Raw genomic sequence first — 18,083 nt, forward strand, 5'->3', positions numbered from 1 at the left:
AAATAGGATTAGGGATAGTATGTTTAGTATTAAAGACTATTGTAATTTTGTTCCTCATAAAGTTGGGCCTGCTTTGCTTTGGTACCACCTTGTGTTTGTACTGATTTGACCTATTTGGTATTGTGGGGCACCTGGGCAAATTCATTCATGACATTCTGGTCAGAGTTATCTGTAATTTGTTTAAAAAGGAACCAGGCAACAATTTAAAATGAAGGAAGACAAGTTCTTGAAAGACAGCTATGGGAAAGCATCTAAAGTTCTCTCCTGGTTGGTATTCCAGGATGCATATTAATGGAACCCTTGTGTCAGAGGAGCTACATCAGAAAGTGATTACCTTTGCTCTGCTTCACAAGATAGGGCAGCATGAAGGTATTTAATCTTGTCTCCAGACATTTGGAGCAAGCACAGCTCTTCCAATAGTAGTGAAGGTTATCACCAAAGAAACCTTTTTGCCGCTTCAAAGCCACTGAATTGTCATCTGACAGTACTATGAGTATACATATAAAGTGACAAGCCAGAAAAGACCTGGTCCATCAAGCCTGCCCCACACGTGATTTCGACTGTATTGTAATAAAGTGCTTCCCCATAGCACATGGCATTCCAGCAAATCATCTCCGAGGGGAAGCATAAAAGCAAGTGTTGAAAACACAAGGTCTATAGGAGAAAGGAAGCTCTTAAGATTTCCATCCATCTCTCTCAGACTATCAAACTCAACCCAGAAGATCACATTGCAACATTGACCACATGACAAATGCAATGGCCCCAAATTCATCAATTTTCTTCCAGAAAGACTGTTGCTTCTAAAGATACTGGCCAGAAGGACTGTCAGAGTGAACATTTTGATCATAAGGACCAAAAACTTATTTTAAGAGCTGGGCTCAACCTAGATGAACGTGATCCACTCCTCAGGGTGGTAAAAACAATGACTGCAGATGCTGGAAACCAGATTCTGGATTAGTGGTGCTGGAAGAGCAGAGCAGTTCAGGCAGCATCTAAGGAGCAGCGAAATCGACGTTTCGGGCAAAAGCCCTTCAGCAGGAATAAAGGCAGTGAGCCTGAAGCGTGGAGAGATAAGCTAGAGGAGGGTGGGGGTGGGGAGAAAGTAGCATAGAGTACAATGGGTGAGTGGGGTAGGGGATGAATGTGATAGGTCAGGGAACAGAGGGTGGAGTGGATAGGTGGAAAAGGAGATAGGCAGGTAGGACAAGTCCGGACAAGTCATGGGGACAGTGCTGAGCTGGAAGTTTAGAACTAGGGTGAGGTGGGGGAAGGGGAAATGAGGAAACTGTTGAAGTCCATATTGATGCCCTGGGGTTGAAGTGTTGAAGGGTTGAACTTCAAGCTCAGCACTGTCCCCATGACTTGTCCGGACTTGTACTACCTGCCTATCTCCTTTTCCACCTATCCACTCCACCCTCTCCTCCCTATCACCTTCATCCCCTCCCCCACTCACCCATTGTGCTCTATGCTACTTTCTCCTCACCCCCACCCTCCTCTAGCTTTTCTCTCCACGCTTCAGGCTCACTGCCTTTATTCCTGATGAAGGGTTTTTGCCCGAAACGTCGATTTCGCTGCTCCTTAGATGCTGCCTGAACTGCTCTGCTCTTCCAGCACCACTAATCCAGTGATCCACTCCTCAAGCAACCTGAGTTTTTAGAGTATTCTGCCACATTGTCTCTAACCACATTAAATCTATTACCAAAAGAGAAAATGCTGGAAATGGATGGGGCAAAGAGAGAGAGATGGGGAGAGAGTGAGAATGGTGAGAGAGATAGAGGTGGGGAGAGAGAGAGAGTTGCAAGAGAGAGACAGAGAGATGTGGAGAGAGAGAGTTGGGGAGAGAGGGAGAGAGTTGGGGAGGGAGGGAGAGAGTTGGGGAGGGAGTGAGAGAAAATGCTGGAAAATCTCAGCAGGTCTGGCAGCATCTGTAAGGAGAGAAAAGAGCTGACATTTTGAGTCTAACTGACCTTTTGGTTTCAGATTCCAGCATCCGCAGTAATTTGCTTTTATCCACATTAAATCTATTGGCTGATAACAATGGTGTGTCAGTGTTAAAAGGCAAATGCTTTGCTTAAGAGGGACATTCACCATTAAGATAACGCTGTTATCACATTTTAAAATAACAGAAGAACATCAGATAGATGAGTTTAGTATTCAATTGTACATGCCAATAACATTCATTGAGGCAGAGATGTGTTATTTCCCAATCCTTTCCTTCAATTGCAGTTCAGATTAAAGTTATATTTATCCTTTGTTAACTGAAAACAAAGCTAAAGAAAGAGGCTTATATTTGTCACACAAAATCAAGCATAAACTGATAAAAAATAAAACTTCCACATAAATCAAGTAAACTTCTACATGGCAGAATTTAAATTTCACTTGCCTAAAACCAATATTGTAATGAGAAATGCAGAATTTGAAATCCTATTGTTTAGTAACAGAAAAAAATGGCAAGATTAAAATTATGATAAATAATTAAAATAATTGGTAATGGCTAAACTCTCAAGATAAAGGAGTGTTTTGTAATCTTGGGAAAAAACAAGTTCAGCTAGAAAAGACTATATGTGATAGTGAGTGTTGAGACACTGAAGGAAGGCCACACAGCAGGGCACATCTTAAGCTTATCAGAATTAGATCCTGAGGGAACTGATCGTATTTAATGCCAAGATTGCTCACGAGAGAAATCAGAATTAGGGAACAAGTTAAGAATAAGGGAATGCCTTTCAAGATGGAGACGAGAAGCTTTTTTCTCTCTCAGCATTTTTTGAAGAAATGACAAAGAAGATTGATGAAAGCAGAGTGGTAGACTTTGTCAAGATGGACTTCAACAGGGCATTTGACAAGGTTCTGCTTGGTGGACTGGTTAGCAAGATTAGCTCACATGGAATAGATAAAAAAATGATGGCTTGAAGGTAAGAGACAGAGAGTGGTAGTAGAGGGTTGTTTGCCAGACAAGAGGCCTGTGACTATCCGCAAGGATCGACACTGGGTCCACTACTTTTCATCATTTATATTCAATGATTTGGATGTGAATATAGGAGGTATAGTTTGTAAGTTTGCAGGTGACACCAAAATTGATGGCGTAGTGGACAGTGAATTTTATCTCAGAGTACAAAGGGATCTTGTTGAGATGGACCAATGCACTGAGGAGTGGCAGATGGAGTTTAATTTAGATAAATGTGAAGTCCTGCATTTTGGTATGGCAAATCATGGCAGGACTTATATGGTTAATAGTTGGGCTCCTCGAGTATTGCCAAACAAAGAGACCCAGGATACAGGTGCATAGTTCTTTGAAAGTGGAGTCACAGATAAATTGGGTGGTGAAGAAAGCTTTTGGTATGCTTGCCTTCATTTGTCAATGCATTGAGCATAGGAGTTGGGACATCATGTTGCTGCTGTACAGGAGATTGAATTGGCCACTTTTAGAATACTGGTCTCCCTCTATAAGAATGATGTTCTTAAATTTGAAAGGGATCAGAAAATATTTACAAAGATGTCTCTGTGGTTGGGGCGGGGGGTTGAGCTATAGGGAGAGGCTGAATAGGGCGGGGCTGTTTTCCTTGGAGTATCGGAGGCTGAGGGATGAACTTATAGAAACTTATAAAATCATGAGGGGCATAGATAGAGTCATTAGACAAGGTCTTTCCCCCAGGATAGGGGGGTCTATAACTAGAGAGCTTAAGGTGAGAGGAGAAAGATTTAAAAGGGACCTGAGGGGTAACATTTTCAAGTAGAAGGTGGTGTGTGCATGAAATGAACTGCCAAAGGAAATGGTGGAGGTGGGTACAATTACAAGATTTAAAAGACATCTGATGGGTACATGCATTGGAAGGGTTTACAGGGATATGCAGCCAAATGCTGGCAAAAGGGATTGGATCACTTTAAGATAGCTGGTCGGCTTGGATGGATTGGACTGACAAGTCTGTTCCCCTGCTGTATAAATCTATGACTCTGTTGTTATTGTGTGGATTTTTTTTCTCAGAAATCAAGAGAGGCTGAATATTTGAATTTATTCAAGGCTGAGTTTGGTAGAGTTTTGATCGACAAGGGTTATGGGACAGCAGGAAAGTGGAGTTGACACCCAACCAGTTCAGCCATAAAATTACTGATTGGAGTGTGGAATAACTTCAATAGAATTGAATGGCCTATTTCTATCCTCACTCTAAAGTCACAGAGAAAGTTCAAGTATTATAGACTACCAAGCAAACAATAAACAAAAGCAATAAGAATTGTGCTAGGGAGAAATCTGTGGTGAGTTAGGGATCTTGTGTCCTGACTGGGACAATGAAAGATAGCTAGGAAAGGCCCATTGTACTATGAGGACAGTATTCAAGACTTGGACTGGTTTGGGAGCTGCCTTGGGGGTGGGGGAGGAGGAGGAGAGTGGCCGTGTCTGGGTTGTTAAGGGGAAGAAGATCCATTTCTTTTCTCAACAAATCAGACCATTTTGGAGGAGGCTTCAGCAATAATACCAACAATTAATTTTGTTAGAAAACAAAAGTCTAACTGGGAAATGACAAAGAGATGAACGCTGTTTGTTAGATTGATGAAAGAACCTTTTTTTTAAACCATACTTACTTCTCATCATTGGTTCATGGTTGTTAATTATCGTTAAAGCTGTGTGCTCATCTGCATTGCTCTCATGCTGATCATTTTTGAGGAAATACAGTAGATCAGAAATTGTCATGTTTTGGCCATCTGAGCTATATTGCTTAAACAGGTCACGAGGTTCAGTTCGTTTGGTGAAGCCTTTATACATGAAAAGAAAGTCTTCTGGCCCAAAACTCCGAAATTTAACTTTGTCAATTGCCTAAGAGAGAAAAACCAAAATGATACAAGGCAGATCATAAGGTGTATAAATTGTCATGAAAGTTGTACAACCATCTAAATTTGAGACATGTTGCAATTCCAATTGGCATTGCATTGCTACTTAGGATGCCAACGTGAACCTGGTAACCGTGCAGAAGGTTTAACTGAATATTGCCTATCCTCATAACTTTTGTACGCTTGTACTGACCTCACGATGGGCCTCTGTGCAAACATTGATGATTGGAGCGTTGAGTTTGTGTAATAACGCCACCGTTTGCAGCAAATCGATGTTTCCATTTCTGAAGTCATATTTAATAGCCCGGAGGAGCCATCTACGGAAATAGGTCAAGAATTTCTACTCTATTTCTGGTGAGTGATTCACTAATTAACAAAAAAATTGCTATACTCAGGCAAAATTCCACTAATTCGGAGAAACCTTTTCACACCCCACCAACTAAATGCATCAATCTCGTGATTCGCTTACTAATGCCCTTCGGAAAAGGCTCTATCAAGTATGTTTTCGTTGATATTAGCCTGATCGCACCAATTTGGAAGTTAGTAAATACACCTTCGCTTCCACTTCACGCAATGTCTCAGTTCCATTACACCCAAACACTCGAGAGTCCTAATTTTACTTCGCGTATTGTATGCGTTAACAAACAATTTAAAACGTATCCAACATCTCTTTTTGTTAAAAAAAAGTATAAGTTCGGCAGCGAAAGGATACTCGTTTTCCTTCTGAGCTTCGCATATTTGCGAAGGATATTGAAACTCCTGCATATTTGGTGAAATTATACTGTATAAGCTTCAGGTTCCGTTGAGTTTTGTGTATCGACAATAGATATGTCATTCCAGATCCTTTACTCCAATCGGTAAGTCATGCCAAGCAGCAAACAGTTCACCGTTTACAAGGGGGGACGTGAAAAGGGGAGGCTTAAATCTGGTTGGCAGCGATGAGCTCATAGATGGGACATTTATTACAAACTGACCCAGTGACCCAATTGAGAGAGGGGCTGGCGATGAGCTCACGACTGAATCAATGGCGGTTATTGCACTGACGTGGGCTATAAGTCACTGCCTAGTTTCAACAGTTAAAATTGTGCTTTTTAACTTTGTACACCCCAGTCCAACACCAAATCATATCTGTTTAAACAGATAACAGTTAAACCATCCAGAAAGGCTGCACCATTGTTCTTTTACTCCAAAGTGTCAGGATGTGGAGACATTGGTCCAAAAGCTGGTGAAAGCAGTCAATCATATCTTTTTAAAGGGAAATTAGATATATTGAAAAGAGGAGGATTAGGGAGAGTAAGAATAGAACACACTCTTTGGTTTAAATGAGCTTTAATTGTGGCTCAGTTGTTAGCATTGTTGTCTCTAAACCATAAGGTCATGAGTTCAAGTCCTTGTGAGTGGATGAACACCAGTGCTGTAGGAGAACTGTACTGTCAGAAGTCCTGCCTTGTAGATGAAATGTTGAACCAACTTGGATCCCCATCTGTCAGTTGTAACGAGATCCAATAGCATGATTCCTGATCAATATTTACCTTTAGATCACCACAAAGAAATGGATGATCTGGGGGGGCATTATCATATTCTCAACCACACGTTTAGAGTAAAACAAGATGTTAGCAGAATACAAGTGTTCAGCTGTGATCCTGATACACCTGAAACAGATAAGGGGTAAATACTCTATGATTCTGCAAAATATCTAAGAAAGAGCTTGTATATCCCTGACAGTTTGTATGAACTCAGGATGCCTCAAAGGGCTTAACAGCCCAACCAAAAAAAGTGATCACTTTCGCAATGCAACAGTGTAATACTATAGAGCAGCTTTGGGTTACTTTGGATACAGTTGCTGAGATACTTATGCGTGTGCCTGTGTAGCATATTGAAGTGAAACAATGTAAGCTGTGTGTCTGGTAATAAGAGCTGACCAACCATTTCAGAAATCTCAATACCAAAGTACTTGAGGAAGAGAGAATGTGTGTTTATCAAACTCCTCACCATGTTCTTATGATATGCCAAAGTACTTCACATTCAGTGCTGCTGTATAGACAAACAAGCAGCCAAATCTGTATACAGTACCGAAATACCAAATAAACGGAATGACCACCTCAACTGGTCTGGTGCACTGGTCAAGGGGAATGCTGGTCAAGACACCACGGCAATTCTGTACCATTTTTCAAATGAAAATTCATGTCTAAGACAGCCTCTAGTATCAGTGATCTGTAGAAGTTTTCTGAGGACTGTGCTTTCACAGAAATAAACACAGTAGATCTTCTATCTACTTGCACAATGGTGATACCAATGTGTTTTTACAAATTAAGCAACATTCCAAGAAACATCAGCTTGAAGCTCAATGAGAACCTGTGTACTGAAATATTACATCTGGCTAGTAATGAAGCTGGAGCTTGGAGCATTGGAAAAAGGGAAAGGAAAATTGACCGTTTTGAAATGTGCAGTAGAAAGGCAAGAAGGGTAACCTGATTAGAGAAAAGAATGAATGAGAAAAATAGAAGGCTGGGAGAACAAGATAACTCTCTAATAAGATCAAGAGATGACAAATGATGTTCTCTGGACATGTTCTCCACACAGAAGGGTTAGAGTGTCTCAGCACAGGCAGAAGGACTAACAGAAGAAGAGCAAGAAACCAACAGTGATAAAAGCACCTGGACAACATTTCAGAGATTGGATTATCCAGAACCCAACAACTGTTGCCATCATTGGAAAATTTCAAAGACCCTGGTCATTTCTGCCCATCAGCATGGCTCTTATTCATTGTGATATCCAGAAGCATAACAGTGACAGCCCTTCATGATATGATTTTAGCTCTTGACAGGCATGTGACAAGGTGAACCACGGGTATTGCCAAGATATAGCCTGTACACAAAAGCAGGACAAATCCAACCTGGCCAATTACCATCCCATCAGTCTGCTCTCAATCATTAGTAAAGTGATAAAAGGTGTGATCAACAATGCTATCCAACAGTCTGCTCAGCAATAACCTGCTCAGTGACATCCAGTTTGGGTTCTGGCAGGGCCACTCTGCTCCAGAACCTATGATAGTCTTGGTTAAAACGTGGACAAAACAGCTGAATTCCAGAGAGAAAGTGAAAGTGAGAGTGACAGCCCTTGACATCAAGGCCACATTGCCAGAGTGTGCCATTGAAGAGCCCAACCAAAACTGAATTGATGGGAATCAGGGAAAAGACCTCCCTCAATTTGAGTCATACCTAGTGCAAAAGGAATATTGTTATAGTTGAAGGTCAGTCATCCCAGCTACAGGACAGGAATTCCTCAGGCCCAATCATCTTCAACTTCTCCAATCACCTTATCATAAGGTCAGAAGTGTTCGATGATGCACAACATTCAGCACCATTCTTGACTCCTCAGTCATTGAAGTAGTCCATATCCAAACTTGGAAAGACCTTGCCAATATCTAAGTTTGGGCTGAAAAATGGCAAGTAACATTTGCATTGCACAAATCCAAAACAACGACCATCTCCAATGAAAGAAAATCTAACCAGTGCTCCTAGACATTCAATAGCATTACATCACTGCATCTGCCACTATCAACATTTGTGAGACTTACCATCACTTAAAAACTGAACTGGACTTGCCATATAAAATACTGCAGCGACAAAAGCAGGTCAGATTCTGGTATTCCTGCAGCTTTTTATTCACCCTGACACCCTGAACCTTACAAAGGCACAAGTCAGGAATGTAATGGAACACTCCATTTGACTGGATGAGGACAGCTTCAAAAATACTCAGGATGTCCACTGAGGACAAAGTGATCTGCTTGATTGGCATCACATCCACAAACATTCAGTCCTTCCACTGCCCATGTACAGTTCCAGCAGAATATACCATTTGCAAGATGCATTGCTGAAATTCAGTAAATTGTTTTTAACACCTTCCAAATCAATGGCCATTACCATTTAGAAGGACAAGGCAGCAGGTAGTTAAGGATACCATCATCTAGAGCCCACCCAGTCCTCCCTCCACAGACTCTCAGCATCCTGAGTTGGAAATATATCACTATTCCTTCTCAGTCACCAGGTCAAAATCCCTCCTTGAAGTCTTTGTGGATCTACTTACAACAAATGGACTGCAGCAGTACAAGAAGGCAGCTCGCCACCACCTTCTCAAGGTCAATGAAGGATGGACAATAAATACAGGCCCAGCCAGCACCATCCAGATCCCATGAATAAATAATTTTTAAAAACCTCAGATTTTCCAGTTGAAACTGTCAGCAGCCACTCATCATTGTCAAACATGTATCATCTGCTGGAGCTTGTATGTGAACAGTTCATCCAGAAATTCAGAATTTGATTGCAGTGATTCCCTGTTCCTGCACAGAGTGGTGCAAGGGTAAGTGCAGCAATATTTAAAATCTCTTGCTGTGATATTTGATAGTCACAGGCGAGGTCCGGGAAGACTGGAGGTTGGCTAAAGTGGTGCCACTATTTAAGAAAGGTGGGAAAGACAAGCCTGGGAACTATAGACCAGTGAGCCTGACATTGCTGGTGGGCAAGTTGTTGGAGGGAATCCTGAGCAATAGGATGCACATGAATTTGGAAAGGCAAAGTCTGATTAGGGATAGTCAACAGGCTTTGTTTGTGCATGGGAAACTTGATTGAGTTTTTTGAAGAAGTAATGAAGAGGATCAATGAAGGCAGAGCAGTAGAAGTGATGAACATGGACTTCAGTAAGGCTTTTGACAAGGTTCCCCATGGGAAACTGGTTGGCAAAGTTAGATCTCATGGAATACGTAGAGAACTAGCCATTTGGATACAGAACTGGCTCAAAGTTAGAAGTCAGAGGGTGGTGGTGGAGGGTTGTTTTTCAGACTGGAGGCCTGTGACCAGTGGAGTGCTACATGGATCGGTGATGGGTCCACTACTTTTAGTCATTTATATAAATGATTTGGATGTGAGCATAAGAGATATAGTTAATAAGTTTGTGGATGACACCAAAATTGGAGGTGTACTGGACAGTGAAGAAAGTTACCTTGGATTACAATGGAATCTTGATCATATAGTCCAATGGGCTGAGCAGTGGCAGATGGAGTTTAATTTAGATAAACGTGAGGTGCTGCATTTTGGGAAAGCAAATCTTAGTAGGACTCACACAGGTCCTAGGGAGTGTTGCTGAACAAAGAGACCTTGAAGTGCAGGTTCATAGCTCCTTGAAAGTAGAATCACAGGTTGACAGGATAGTGAACACAGCGTTTGGTATGCTTTCCTTTATTGGTCAGAGTATTGAGTACAGGAGTTGAGAAGTCATGTTGCAGATGCAAGGACATTGGTTAGGCCACTTTTGGAATATTGTGTGCAAATCTGGTCTCCTTTCTATCAGAAGGATGTTGTAAAACATGAAAGGATTCAGAAAAGATTTAAAAGGATGTTGCCAGGCTTGGAGGATTTGGGCTATAGGGAGAGGCTGAACAGGCTGGGGCTATTTTCCCTGGATGAGGGATGACCTTATAGAGGTTTATAAAATCAAGAGGGGCATGGATAGGGTAAATAGACAAGATCCTTTCCCCGAGGTGGAGAGCCGAGAACTAGAGGAAATAGGTTTAGGGTGAGAGGGGCAAGATATAAAAGGGACCTAAAGGGCAACTTTTTCATGCAGAGGGTGATGTATGTGTCGAGTGGGCTGCCAGAAGAAGTGGTGGAGGCTAGTACAATTGCAACATTTAAAAGGCATCTGGATGGATATATGAATAGGAAGGGTTTGGAGGGATTTGGGCTGGGTGCTGGCAGATGGGACTAGATTAGGTTGGGATATCTGGTCAGCATGGACGAGTTGGACCAAAGGTTCTGGTTCTATGCTGTACGTCTCTATCACTCTATAACTTATCTGTGAAGTCCCTTTGGGATATAAATGCAAGTTATTTTAGTTGATCATTACAATGGTAATGGTATTCTGTGACAACAAAGAGTAAATCTTCATTTCTGCTGTGCTGGAAAATATGGCCATTGGCCACAACACAAAGAAAAAAATAATTGGCGGAGAGTTAGATTTATCTATGACCTCATCTTAGTATTTGCAAATGCTTGCTCAGCAGCATCATCAGTAGGAGTTTGAGAACAGCTCACCTCCTTGTTCTTCTGAATTGCTAGAAATAAGGGACTAAAAACTAAGTGAAAAAAGTAAAGGTGGTGGGGTTCATTAAGTTATATCACATTCCATAAATATAAAAAATCCAGCTGATTTCAATCTTGAAATATAATTTCACCAGCACTGATATAGAAGGCATGTGGTGACAATTAACACCTCGGGTAAATGCTCTTAGCGTTTAAAGAGTTTTACAACACTGTGATAAGCATTTCTGATTGTGCAATAATAAGTCTTGTAATTAAAAAGATATGTGTGTTTAACAGTTATATATTATTAGGGCCGTTAAGGGAGTGATTTTACGCTGGCAGGAATTTTGATATCAATTCCAAGGGCTCACAAATCCAGATGTAGATTTAAAATGATAGCAAATATGTTATACTAGTGTTCTAAAATGTTCATATTAACTAGTTAACCATGTTAATGTTAACTAGTTAATCATCTTAAATAGTTACTGGGCTAAATGTACTTTATCTTCTGTTGAGAATTCCCAACTAATTCCAGTCTCTTAATAGCTTACAGTTGCTAATCTCCCCAGCAGCTATTCATATGCACTTGCCAAGAACCATGTGGTGATAATACTGCTGAACTGTTTCTTTATTACAAGGCATGCCAAAAGAAAATCTTGCTTTGCAGGACAGTAATAGGTTGAACTCTATGTAGTCCAGTGCAACATTCCTTTGCATCACAGCGTACATCATTATAATTTACTTCATAGTGATATATAGTCTGCATCAAGGAGAAGGAAAACTGGTTTCAAACCTCTGCTGCTTTGTGGTCAGACCCACACGTGGGAAAGGCTTCAGGAGTAAACCTCAAGGAAAAATTCAAAGCCGGGGCCCTGAAGGCAGTTCGTCGTTATTTACAACCTCATTCTGGCAGCTCCTGCGACGGTGCTGGTACCAAACTGTAAAGGCGTTGCTGTTCCTTCGGATTAGCCAGTGTCATGGAGAGGATGGAACATGCTTCATCAGCAACAGCTTGTTCCCCCATACCACACTGCCGAGGCTTGCACCCTACCACCACCACACCTGGAGAGGACATTCCAGCTTCGACTGCAGCATCGACACAACACAGAGGGCAGCAGATACCGGTTTTAAGTCATCGCTGTATTGGCGTAGAGCACGATGCCACGGGTTGCTCTTGCAAGGTCAGTACCCCCAAACCATGCCTTTGAAACCAATGTTGCACTCTCAATAGTGGGAAAGATTTTCGGATCTCACTGGTCAGCTCTCACCCACCTCAAGCTGGCCAACCCCCAGCCAGTGAGATGCTGTCCCGCCACAGTCTGCTATTCTCATTGGATGCATGGGGATTAGGAATTATCCGAACAGCAGATTGCAATCACCGCAACAAGCACGAAAAGCAAACAATAAAAGAGTCCAGCTGTAAAACTGGGAAGTTGGAAAATCCAGACAATGATGACCGGTCTCTCAGAAAACCTCCAGGATATCAACTCAGCTGTCATAGCTACCCTTCAAGAAACAAGGCTGGCAGAGGCAGGCTCACTGAAAGAGAAGGACTACACCTTTTACTGGCTGAGGAAGGGCTGTAATGAGCCCAGAGAGCACGGAGTTGGCTTCACAGTAAAGAACAGCCTGATGAACACAGTAGAACCAGGCAGCAATGGCTCAGAGTGTCTCATGACTTTTTGCCTCAATTCCACCGCAGTCTCAGTCACCCTTATCAGCCTGTATGCCCCGACACTGTCCTCCATGTCAGACACAAAGGACAAGTTCTACGACAATCTTGCTCCCCTCATTAGCAGCATCCCTAGAAAGGAGCAACTTGCTATTCTGGGTGACTTCAACACCAGAGTGGGTGCAGACCATGACTCATGGCCCTCCTGCCTTGGGCATTTTGGTGTGGACAAAATGAATGAGAATGGACAGCGACTGCTCGAGCTGTGCACTTACCATGATTTATGCACCACTAATTCCTACTTCCAGACAAAACCTCAGTACAAGGTTTCCTGGCGACACCCGCGCTCAAAGCATTGGCACCAACTTGATCTGATCCTAGTTAGATGCACCGCCATCAAACACTTTCTCCATGCATGCTCTTAGCAAGATCAGGCCTTAACCTAAGAGATTCCATCATATTAAGCAACATGTCCTAGCCAGACCTTATGCAACAGTTTTGAGGGAGAACACAGTACCTTGCCACATGGAGATTCTGCCACAGAGAAGTGGGAAACCTTGTGGATACCAGGTACTGCACATCCCTGGCTATCTTTGGGAAGAAGACCTGCAAGATACATGATTGGTTTGAGGCCAAGGCAACCGAGATGACTCCTGTCGTTGAAGCCAAGTGTGCCACCTTAGCTGAGTACAAATGGTCAGCTAGGTGGGTTGAACACTACCCCGATCTCTACTCCAGAGAGTATACTGTGTCTGCTTCAGCACGTGATGCCATCATGTGCTTGCCGACCATGGACGAGTGAGAGGTAGAGCCATCAGTAGAAGAACCCAGCAAGGCCATTGACAGCCTGGCCTCAGGTAAGGCCCTGGGTAGCAACGGGATTCCTTCTGATCTGATCAAGTGCTGCCAGACTAGCTTACTGCTCCCATTGCATGAAGTCCTGTATCAGTGCTGGCAAGAAGGAGCTGTACTGCAGGCCATGAGGGTGCCAAGATCATTACCCTCTACAAGAACAAGGGCAAGAGAAACAACTGCAACAACTACAGGGGCATCTCTCTCCTCAAACACTGTCAGCAAAGCCTTTGCTTGGATCATCTTGACTCCCCTGCAGAAACTGGCAGAATGTGTATACCCAGAGACACAGTACAATTTCCGAGCTAAAAGGTCAACAGTGGACATGATCTTCCCCCTTTGCCAACTGCAGGAGGAGTGCAGAGAACAGAAAATGCCCCTGTATGTCGCATTCATTGACCTCACCAAGGCATTGACCGGGTCATCAGAAATGGCCTTTTCAAGATTCTCCTGAAGATCAGCTGCCCACTGAAACTGCTGAGCATAATCAAATCCTTCCACAGTAACACAAAGGTGACAGTGCAGTTCAACGGCAGCTCTTCTGAGCCCTTCAACATCTGCAGCAGCGTCAAACATATCTGCATCCTCGCTCCCACTAGCTTTGGGGGTTTTTTTTCCTGTGCTCCTGAAACATGCCTTTGGCACTGCAACAGAGGTGATTTACCTATGCACTAGATCAGATAGCAGGCTCTTCAACCTGGCCTGCCTCAGAGCCAAGACAAAAGTATGCACAGCACTCATCATGGACATGCTGTTTGCGATGATGCTGCAATTGCAACGCACACCCAACAGGAACTCCAGTTACTGATAGACCGCCTCTCTCATGCTTGCAAGGATTTCAGGCTGACTATAAGTCTGAAGAAGACGAGCGTTCTGGATACAGAGGCACTGCTTGTCATCACCATCGATGACTACGAACTCAATGTCGTCCATCAATTTATGTACCTGGCCTCTACCATCAGTGACAACCTATCCTTTGACACAGAAGATTCGACAAGAGGATCGGGAAAGCAGCCTCAACTCTTGTTCGCCTCACGACTTGAGTATGGACAAATTCCAAGCTGACAGTGAAGACAAAAATGTCAGCCTACGTCATAAGTACACTGCTGTACGGCAGTGAAACATGGACTACATATGACAGGAGAGAAGACAGAACACCTTCCACTTGAGTATCTGCCATAACCTGGATATATCCTGGCAAGACAGTGTCCAAAGCAGCAGTTCTCTCTCACACAAGCCTTCCCAGCATGCACACTCTGCTTAGGCAGCGCAGACTGTGCTTGCTGGGCCATGTCCACCGCATGGAGGATGGCCGCATCTCAAAATATATCCTCTATGGAGAGCTTGCATTCAGGAAGAGATCCACTGGGCGTCTGCAGCTGCACTTCAAGGACGTCTGCATGAGGGACATGAAGGCGCTTGATATCGTTATGGAGTCCTGGGAATGGCTTGCAGCTGACCACACAAGATGTAGGAGCACCTTGAATCAACACGTCAAAACAGAAGAAAAGCTGATGAGTGCTGCAGTAGTCAAGCAGGCATGAATTGAATTGAATTTATTGTCACATGTACCGAGGCACAGTGAAAAACTTTGTTTTGCAAGCAATACAGGCAGATCACAGAGTTAAGTAGCATAGATAGTAAATAATAGGTAAACAGCGGCAAAAACAAAAATACAGGTACAGGCAAATGTTAAGAGTTTGTGAGTCCATTCAGTATTCTAACAACAGTAGAGTAGAAACTGTTGCGAAACCTGCTGGTGCATCTGTTCAGGCTTCTGTACCTTCTCCCCGATGGTAGAGGTTGTAGAAAAACATTGCCAGGGTGGGATGGATCTTTAAGAATACAGGCGGCCTTTCCTTGACAGCGGGCCTGGTAGATGGATTCTAGTAGAAGGAAGGTGTGCAGCAGCTCTAGCAGATTAATGACCACATACAGACGTGACTTCTGCGACAGGGACTGTCACTCCAGTGTTGGTCTCTTCGGTCACAAGCAATGTTGCTTCAGGGAAGCAGAAAACCAGAACAATGGGTGCAATCCACTGTCAGCCATATCCAAAAAGGGCCTCACACAGAGTCTGCAATTCACTGTATAAAATTCATCCTCATACAACTCGAGTAGAATTTGTTGTGGTTAATGAGGTTGGCTTCATTGGTCGAAGCCTGATTGCTCACTTCTCCTTTGAATGCAGAACATGCTGATCTGCACATCCTATTTACTTGTCATTTTCTTTTCAGGGGACTGTACTCTGACTCTGCTGATAATTGCTGTTTTTAATATTTTTGTTATTCCCTCCTGCTTTTATTGCTGAACTAATTTTCCTATGTCCTGCCCACCCACCCACTCTCTTTTCCTTCAGTTGTGTTTTTTTTCTAAACTTCAGGTATTTCTGATCATTTTTGACCAGAAACTCAACTGGACTAGCTATGTAAGTACACTGTGACCACAAAAGCAGGTGAGAATCTAGGAGCTTTGCAGCAAGTAACTCACGTCCTGACTCTACAAAACCTATCCACAAAGGCAAAACTCAGGAGTGGGATAGAATACTCCCCACCTTTCTGAACATGTGCATCTCTAACAACACTCAAGAAACTTGACACACTCTAGGTCAAAGCAGTCTGTTGATTGGCACCACATCCACAGGCAATCACTCCCTCCACCACCAATGCTCAAGAGCAGCATGGTGTACCATCCATATGATGCACTGCAGAAATTCACCAAGTATCCTTAGACAATACCTTCCAAATCCATGACTTCTACCATCTAGAAGGGCAAGGACAGAAGATTCATGGGAACATTTGGGGCGGCACGATGGCTCAGTGGTTAGCACTGCTGCCTCACAGCACCAGGATTAGATTCCAGCCTCAGGCGACTGTCTGTGTGGAGTTTGCACATTCTCCCTGTGTTTGTGTGGGTTTCCTCCGGGTGCTCCGGTTTCCTCCCACAGTCCAAAGATGTGCAGGTCAGGTGAATTGGCCATGCTAAATTGCCCATAGTGTTAGGTGCATTAGTTAGAGGGAAATGGGTCTGGGTGGGTTACTCTTCGGAGGGTCAGTGTAGACTTGTTGGGGTGAAGGGCCTGCTTCCACACTGTAGGGAATCTAATATAATCTAAAACATGACCATCATTAGGCTTCCCTCCAAGCCTTTCACTGTCCTGACTTAGAAATAAACTGTTTCTAAGTTTTCTGATTAGAAATAATACTGTTCCTTCAGTATTGCCTGTTCAAAATCCTAGATATCCATTCCTAGAGACATTGTGGGTCAACCTACAGCACATGGACCGTAGCAGTTCAAGAAAGCAGCTCATTATCACCTCCCCAATGATAACTAGGGTTGGGCAATTTGTGGTATGAAGCAGAGAAATATGCATAAAATCCAGGCTGACACTTTAGGACTGTACTAGGGGAATGTTGGACCATTGGAGCCACAGTTATTTACAACACAGACAGAGGCAATTCAATCCATCATGCCCTTGCCAGCTTTCCATGGAGCAATCCAGTTAAAATCAGCAGTGTGTTCCATCTACACAATGCATTGCAGAAATTCACCAAGGCTCCTAAAATAGCAATATTCAAAACAACAACCATTATCATTAAGAAAGACAAGTGCAGCGTAAATATGGAAACAACACGATCTGCAAGTTCACCTCCAAGCCATTCACTCAATCCTGACTTGGGAAAATATCATCATTCCTTCAGAATCACTGGTTCAAAATACTGGAACTCCCTAAAGGCATTGTGAGTCAACCTAAATCAAATGGATTGCAGCAGTTCAAGAAGCCAGTTCACAATCACCTTCTCAATGACAATTAGGTATGGGTATTAAATGCAGGCAGAACCAGTAATGCCCACGTCGCAGAAATGCAGAAGCTTTTTTTTAAAATCCCACTTCCCAGCTGTACTATCCTAGCCCTAAAGTCTTTTCACCCATCATGTTAAAGTAATTTATTTAAAATCTCTTATAATATGCTAAAATGAGTGTGCAAATATTCTGCTCTACTTGATAATAAACTGTACCATGTTTAGCCTGGAAATAATCTTGCAAATTACATATATCCCTTGGTCTGCATTGCAAATGTACCTATATGTTTTAGAATGCTCTGAGACTTCATGGAGAAAACAGCATAGGCCAAAGATTTTACTGCTACCCCACAGGTCACAGTTCTCATTACTATTATCAAACCTTTGTTAGCTGTGAGTGGAAGATTGTTTGGCTCTTCATTATAACTGCAGCCTTCTGGTCATACAGATAACTCCTCTACAGAGTTAAGAAAATGATTCCGTTAATTAGATGTCTAGAAATAAAGAAGGAATGGTACAAATGACGCATAGGTAGAAATAAATACATAGCCCAGTAATAGGCCATTCAGCCCTCAAACTTGCTCCACCATGCAATTATATAATGGCAATCTCCAGAACTCTAATTATCTGTGACAGCTTCAGATGCCTAGTCAGCCTTAACTGATGCGGCGTGGAATAATAAATGCAGTCCACAGCAACAAAGATGTATTTAGAAAAGGTTTCACAAAATTATCACCGAAAATGCAAATATTATGCTTAGTTCTTTCAGAAATGTATACTGCATGAGGAGACTGTTTGTCAGTAAGGTTTATTTCAATTATAGACTGTAGGGCTGAAGTGCTTGTGTGACAA

The 18,083-nt window shown here is 42.7% G+C and overlaps 1 protein-coding gene across 1 annotated transcript in view; it reads right to left on the reverse strand.

The window, feature by feature from the left end:
* Positions 1-5,596, reverse strand: part of LOC140466713 (1-phosphatidylinositol 4,5-bisphosphate phosphodiesterase zeta-1-like) — a 71,933-nt gene extending 66,337 nt beyond the window's left edge. Inside the window, exons 1-3 of the mRNA XM_072562214.1 lie at positions 5,537-5,596; positions 5,018-5,141; positions 4,579-4,810 (exon numbers count right to left, since the gene is read on the reverse strand). Of these exons, the coding sequence (XP_072418315.1) occupies positions 4,579-4,810; positions 5,018-5,141; positions 5,537-5,589 (409 nt within the window). The 5' untranslated portion in view covers positions 5,590-5,596. The remainder of the gene's footprint in view (positions 1-4,578; positions 4,811-5,017; positions 5,142-5,536) is intronic.
* Positions 5,597-18,083: the final 12,487 nt, after the last annotated feature.

This window comes from Chiloscyllium punctatum, chromosome 44, assembly GCF_047496795.1.
Source record: "Chiloscyllium punctatum isolate Juve2018m chromosome 44, sChiPun1.3, whole genome shotgun sequence".
NCBI lineage: Eukaryota > Metazoa > Chordata > Chondrichthyes > Orectolobiformes > Hemiscylliidae > Chiloscyllium > Chiloscyllium punctatum.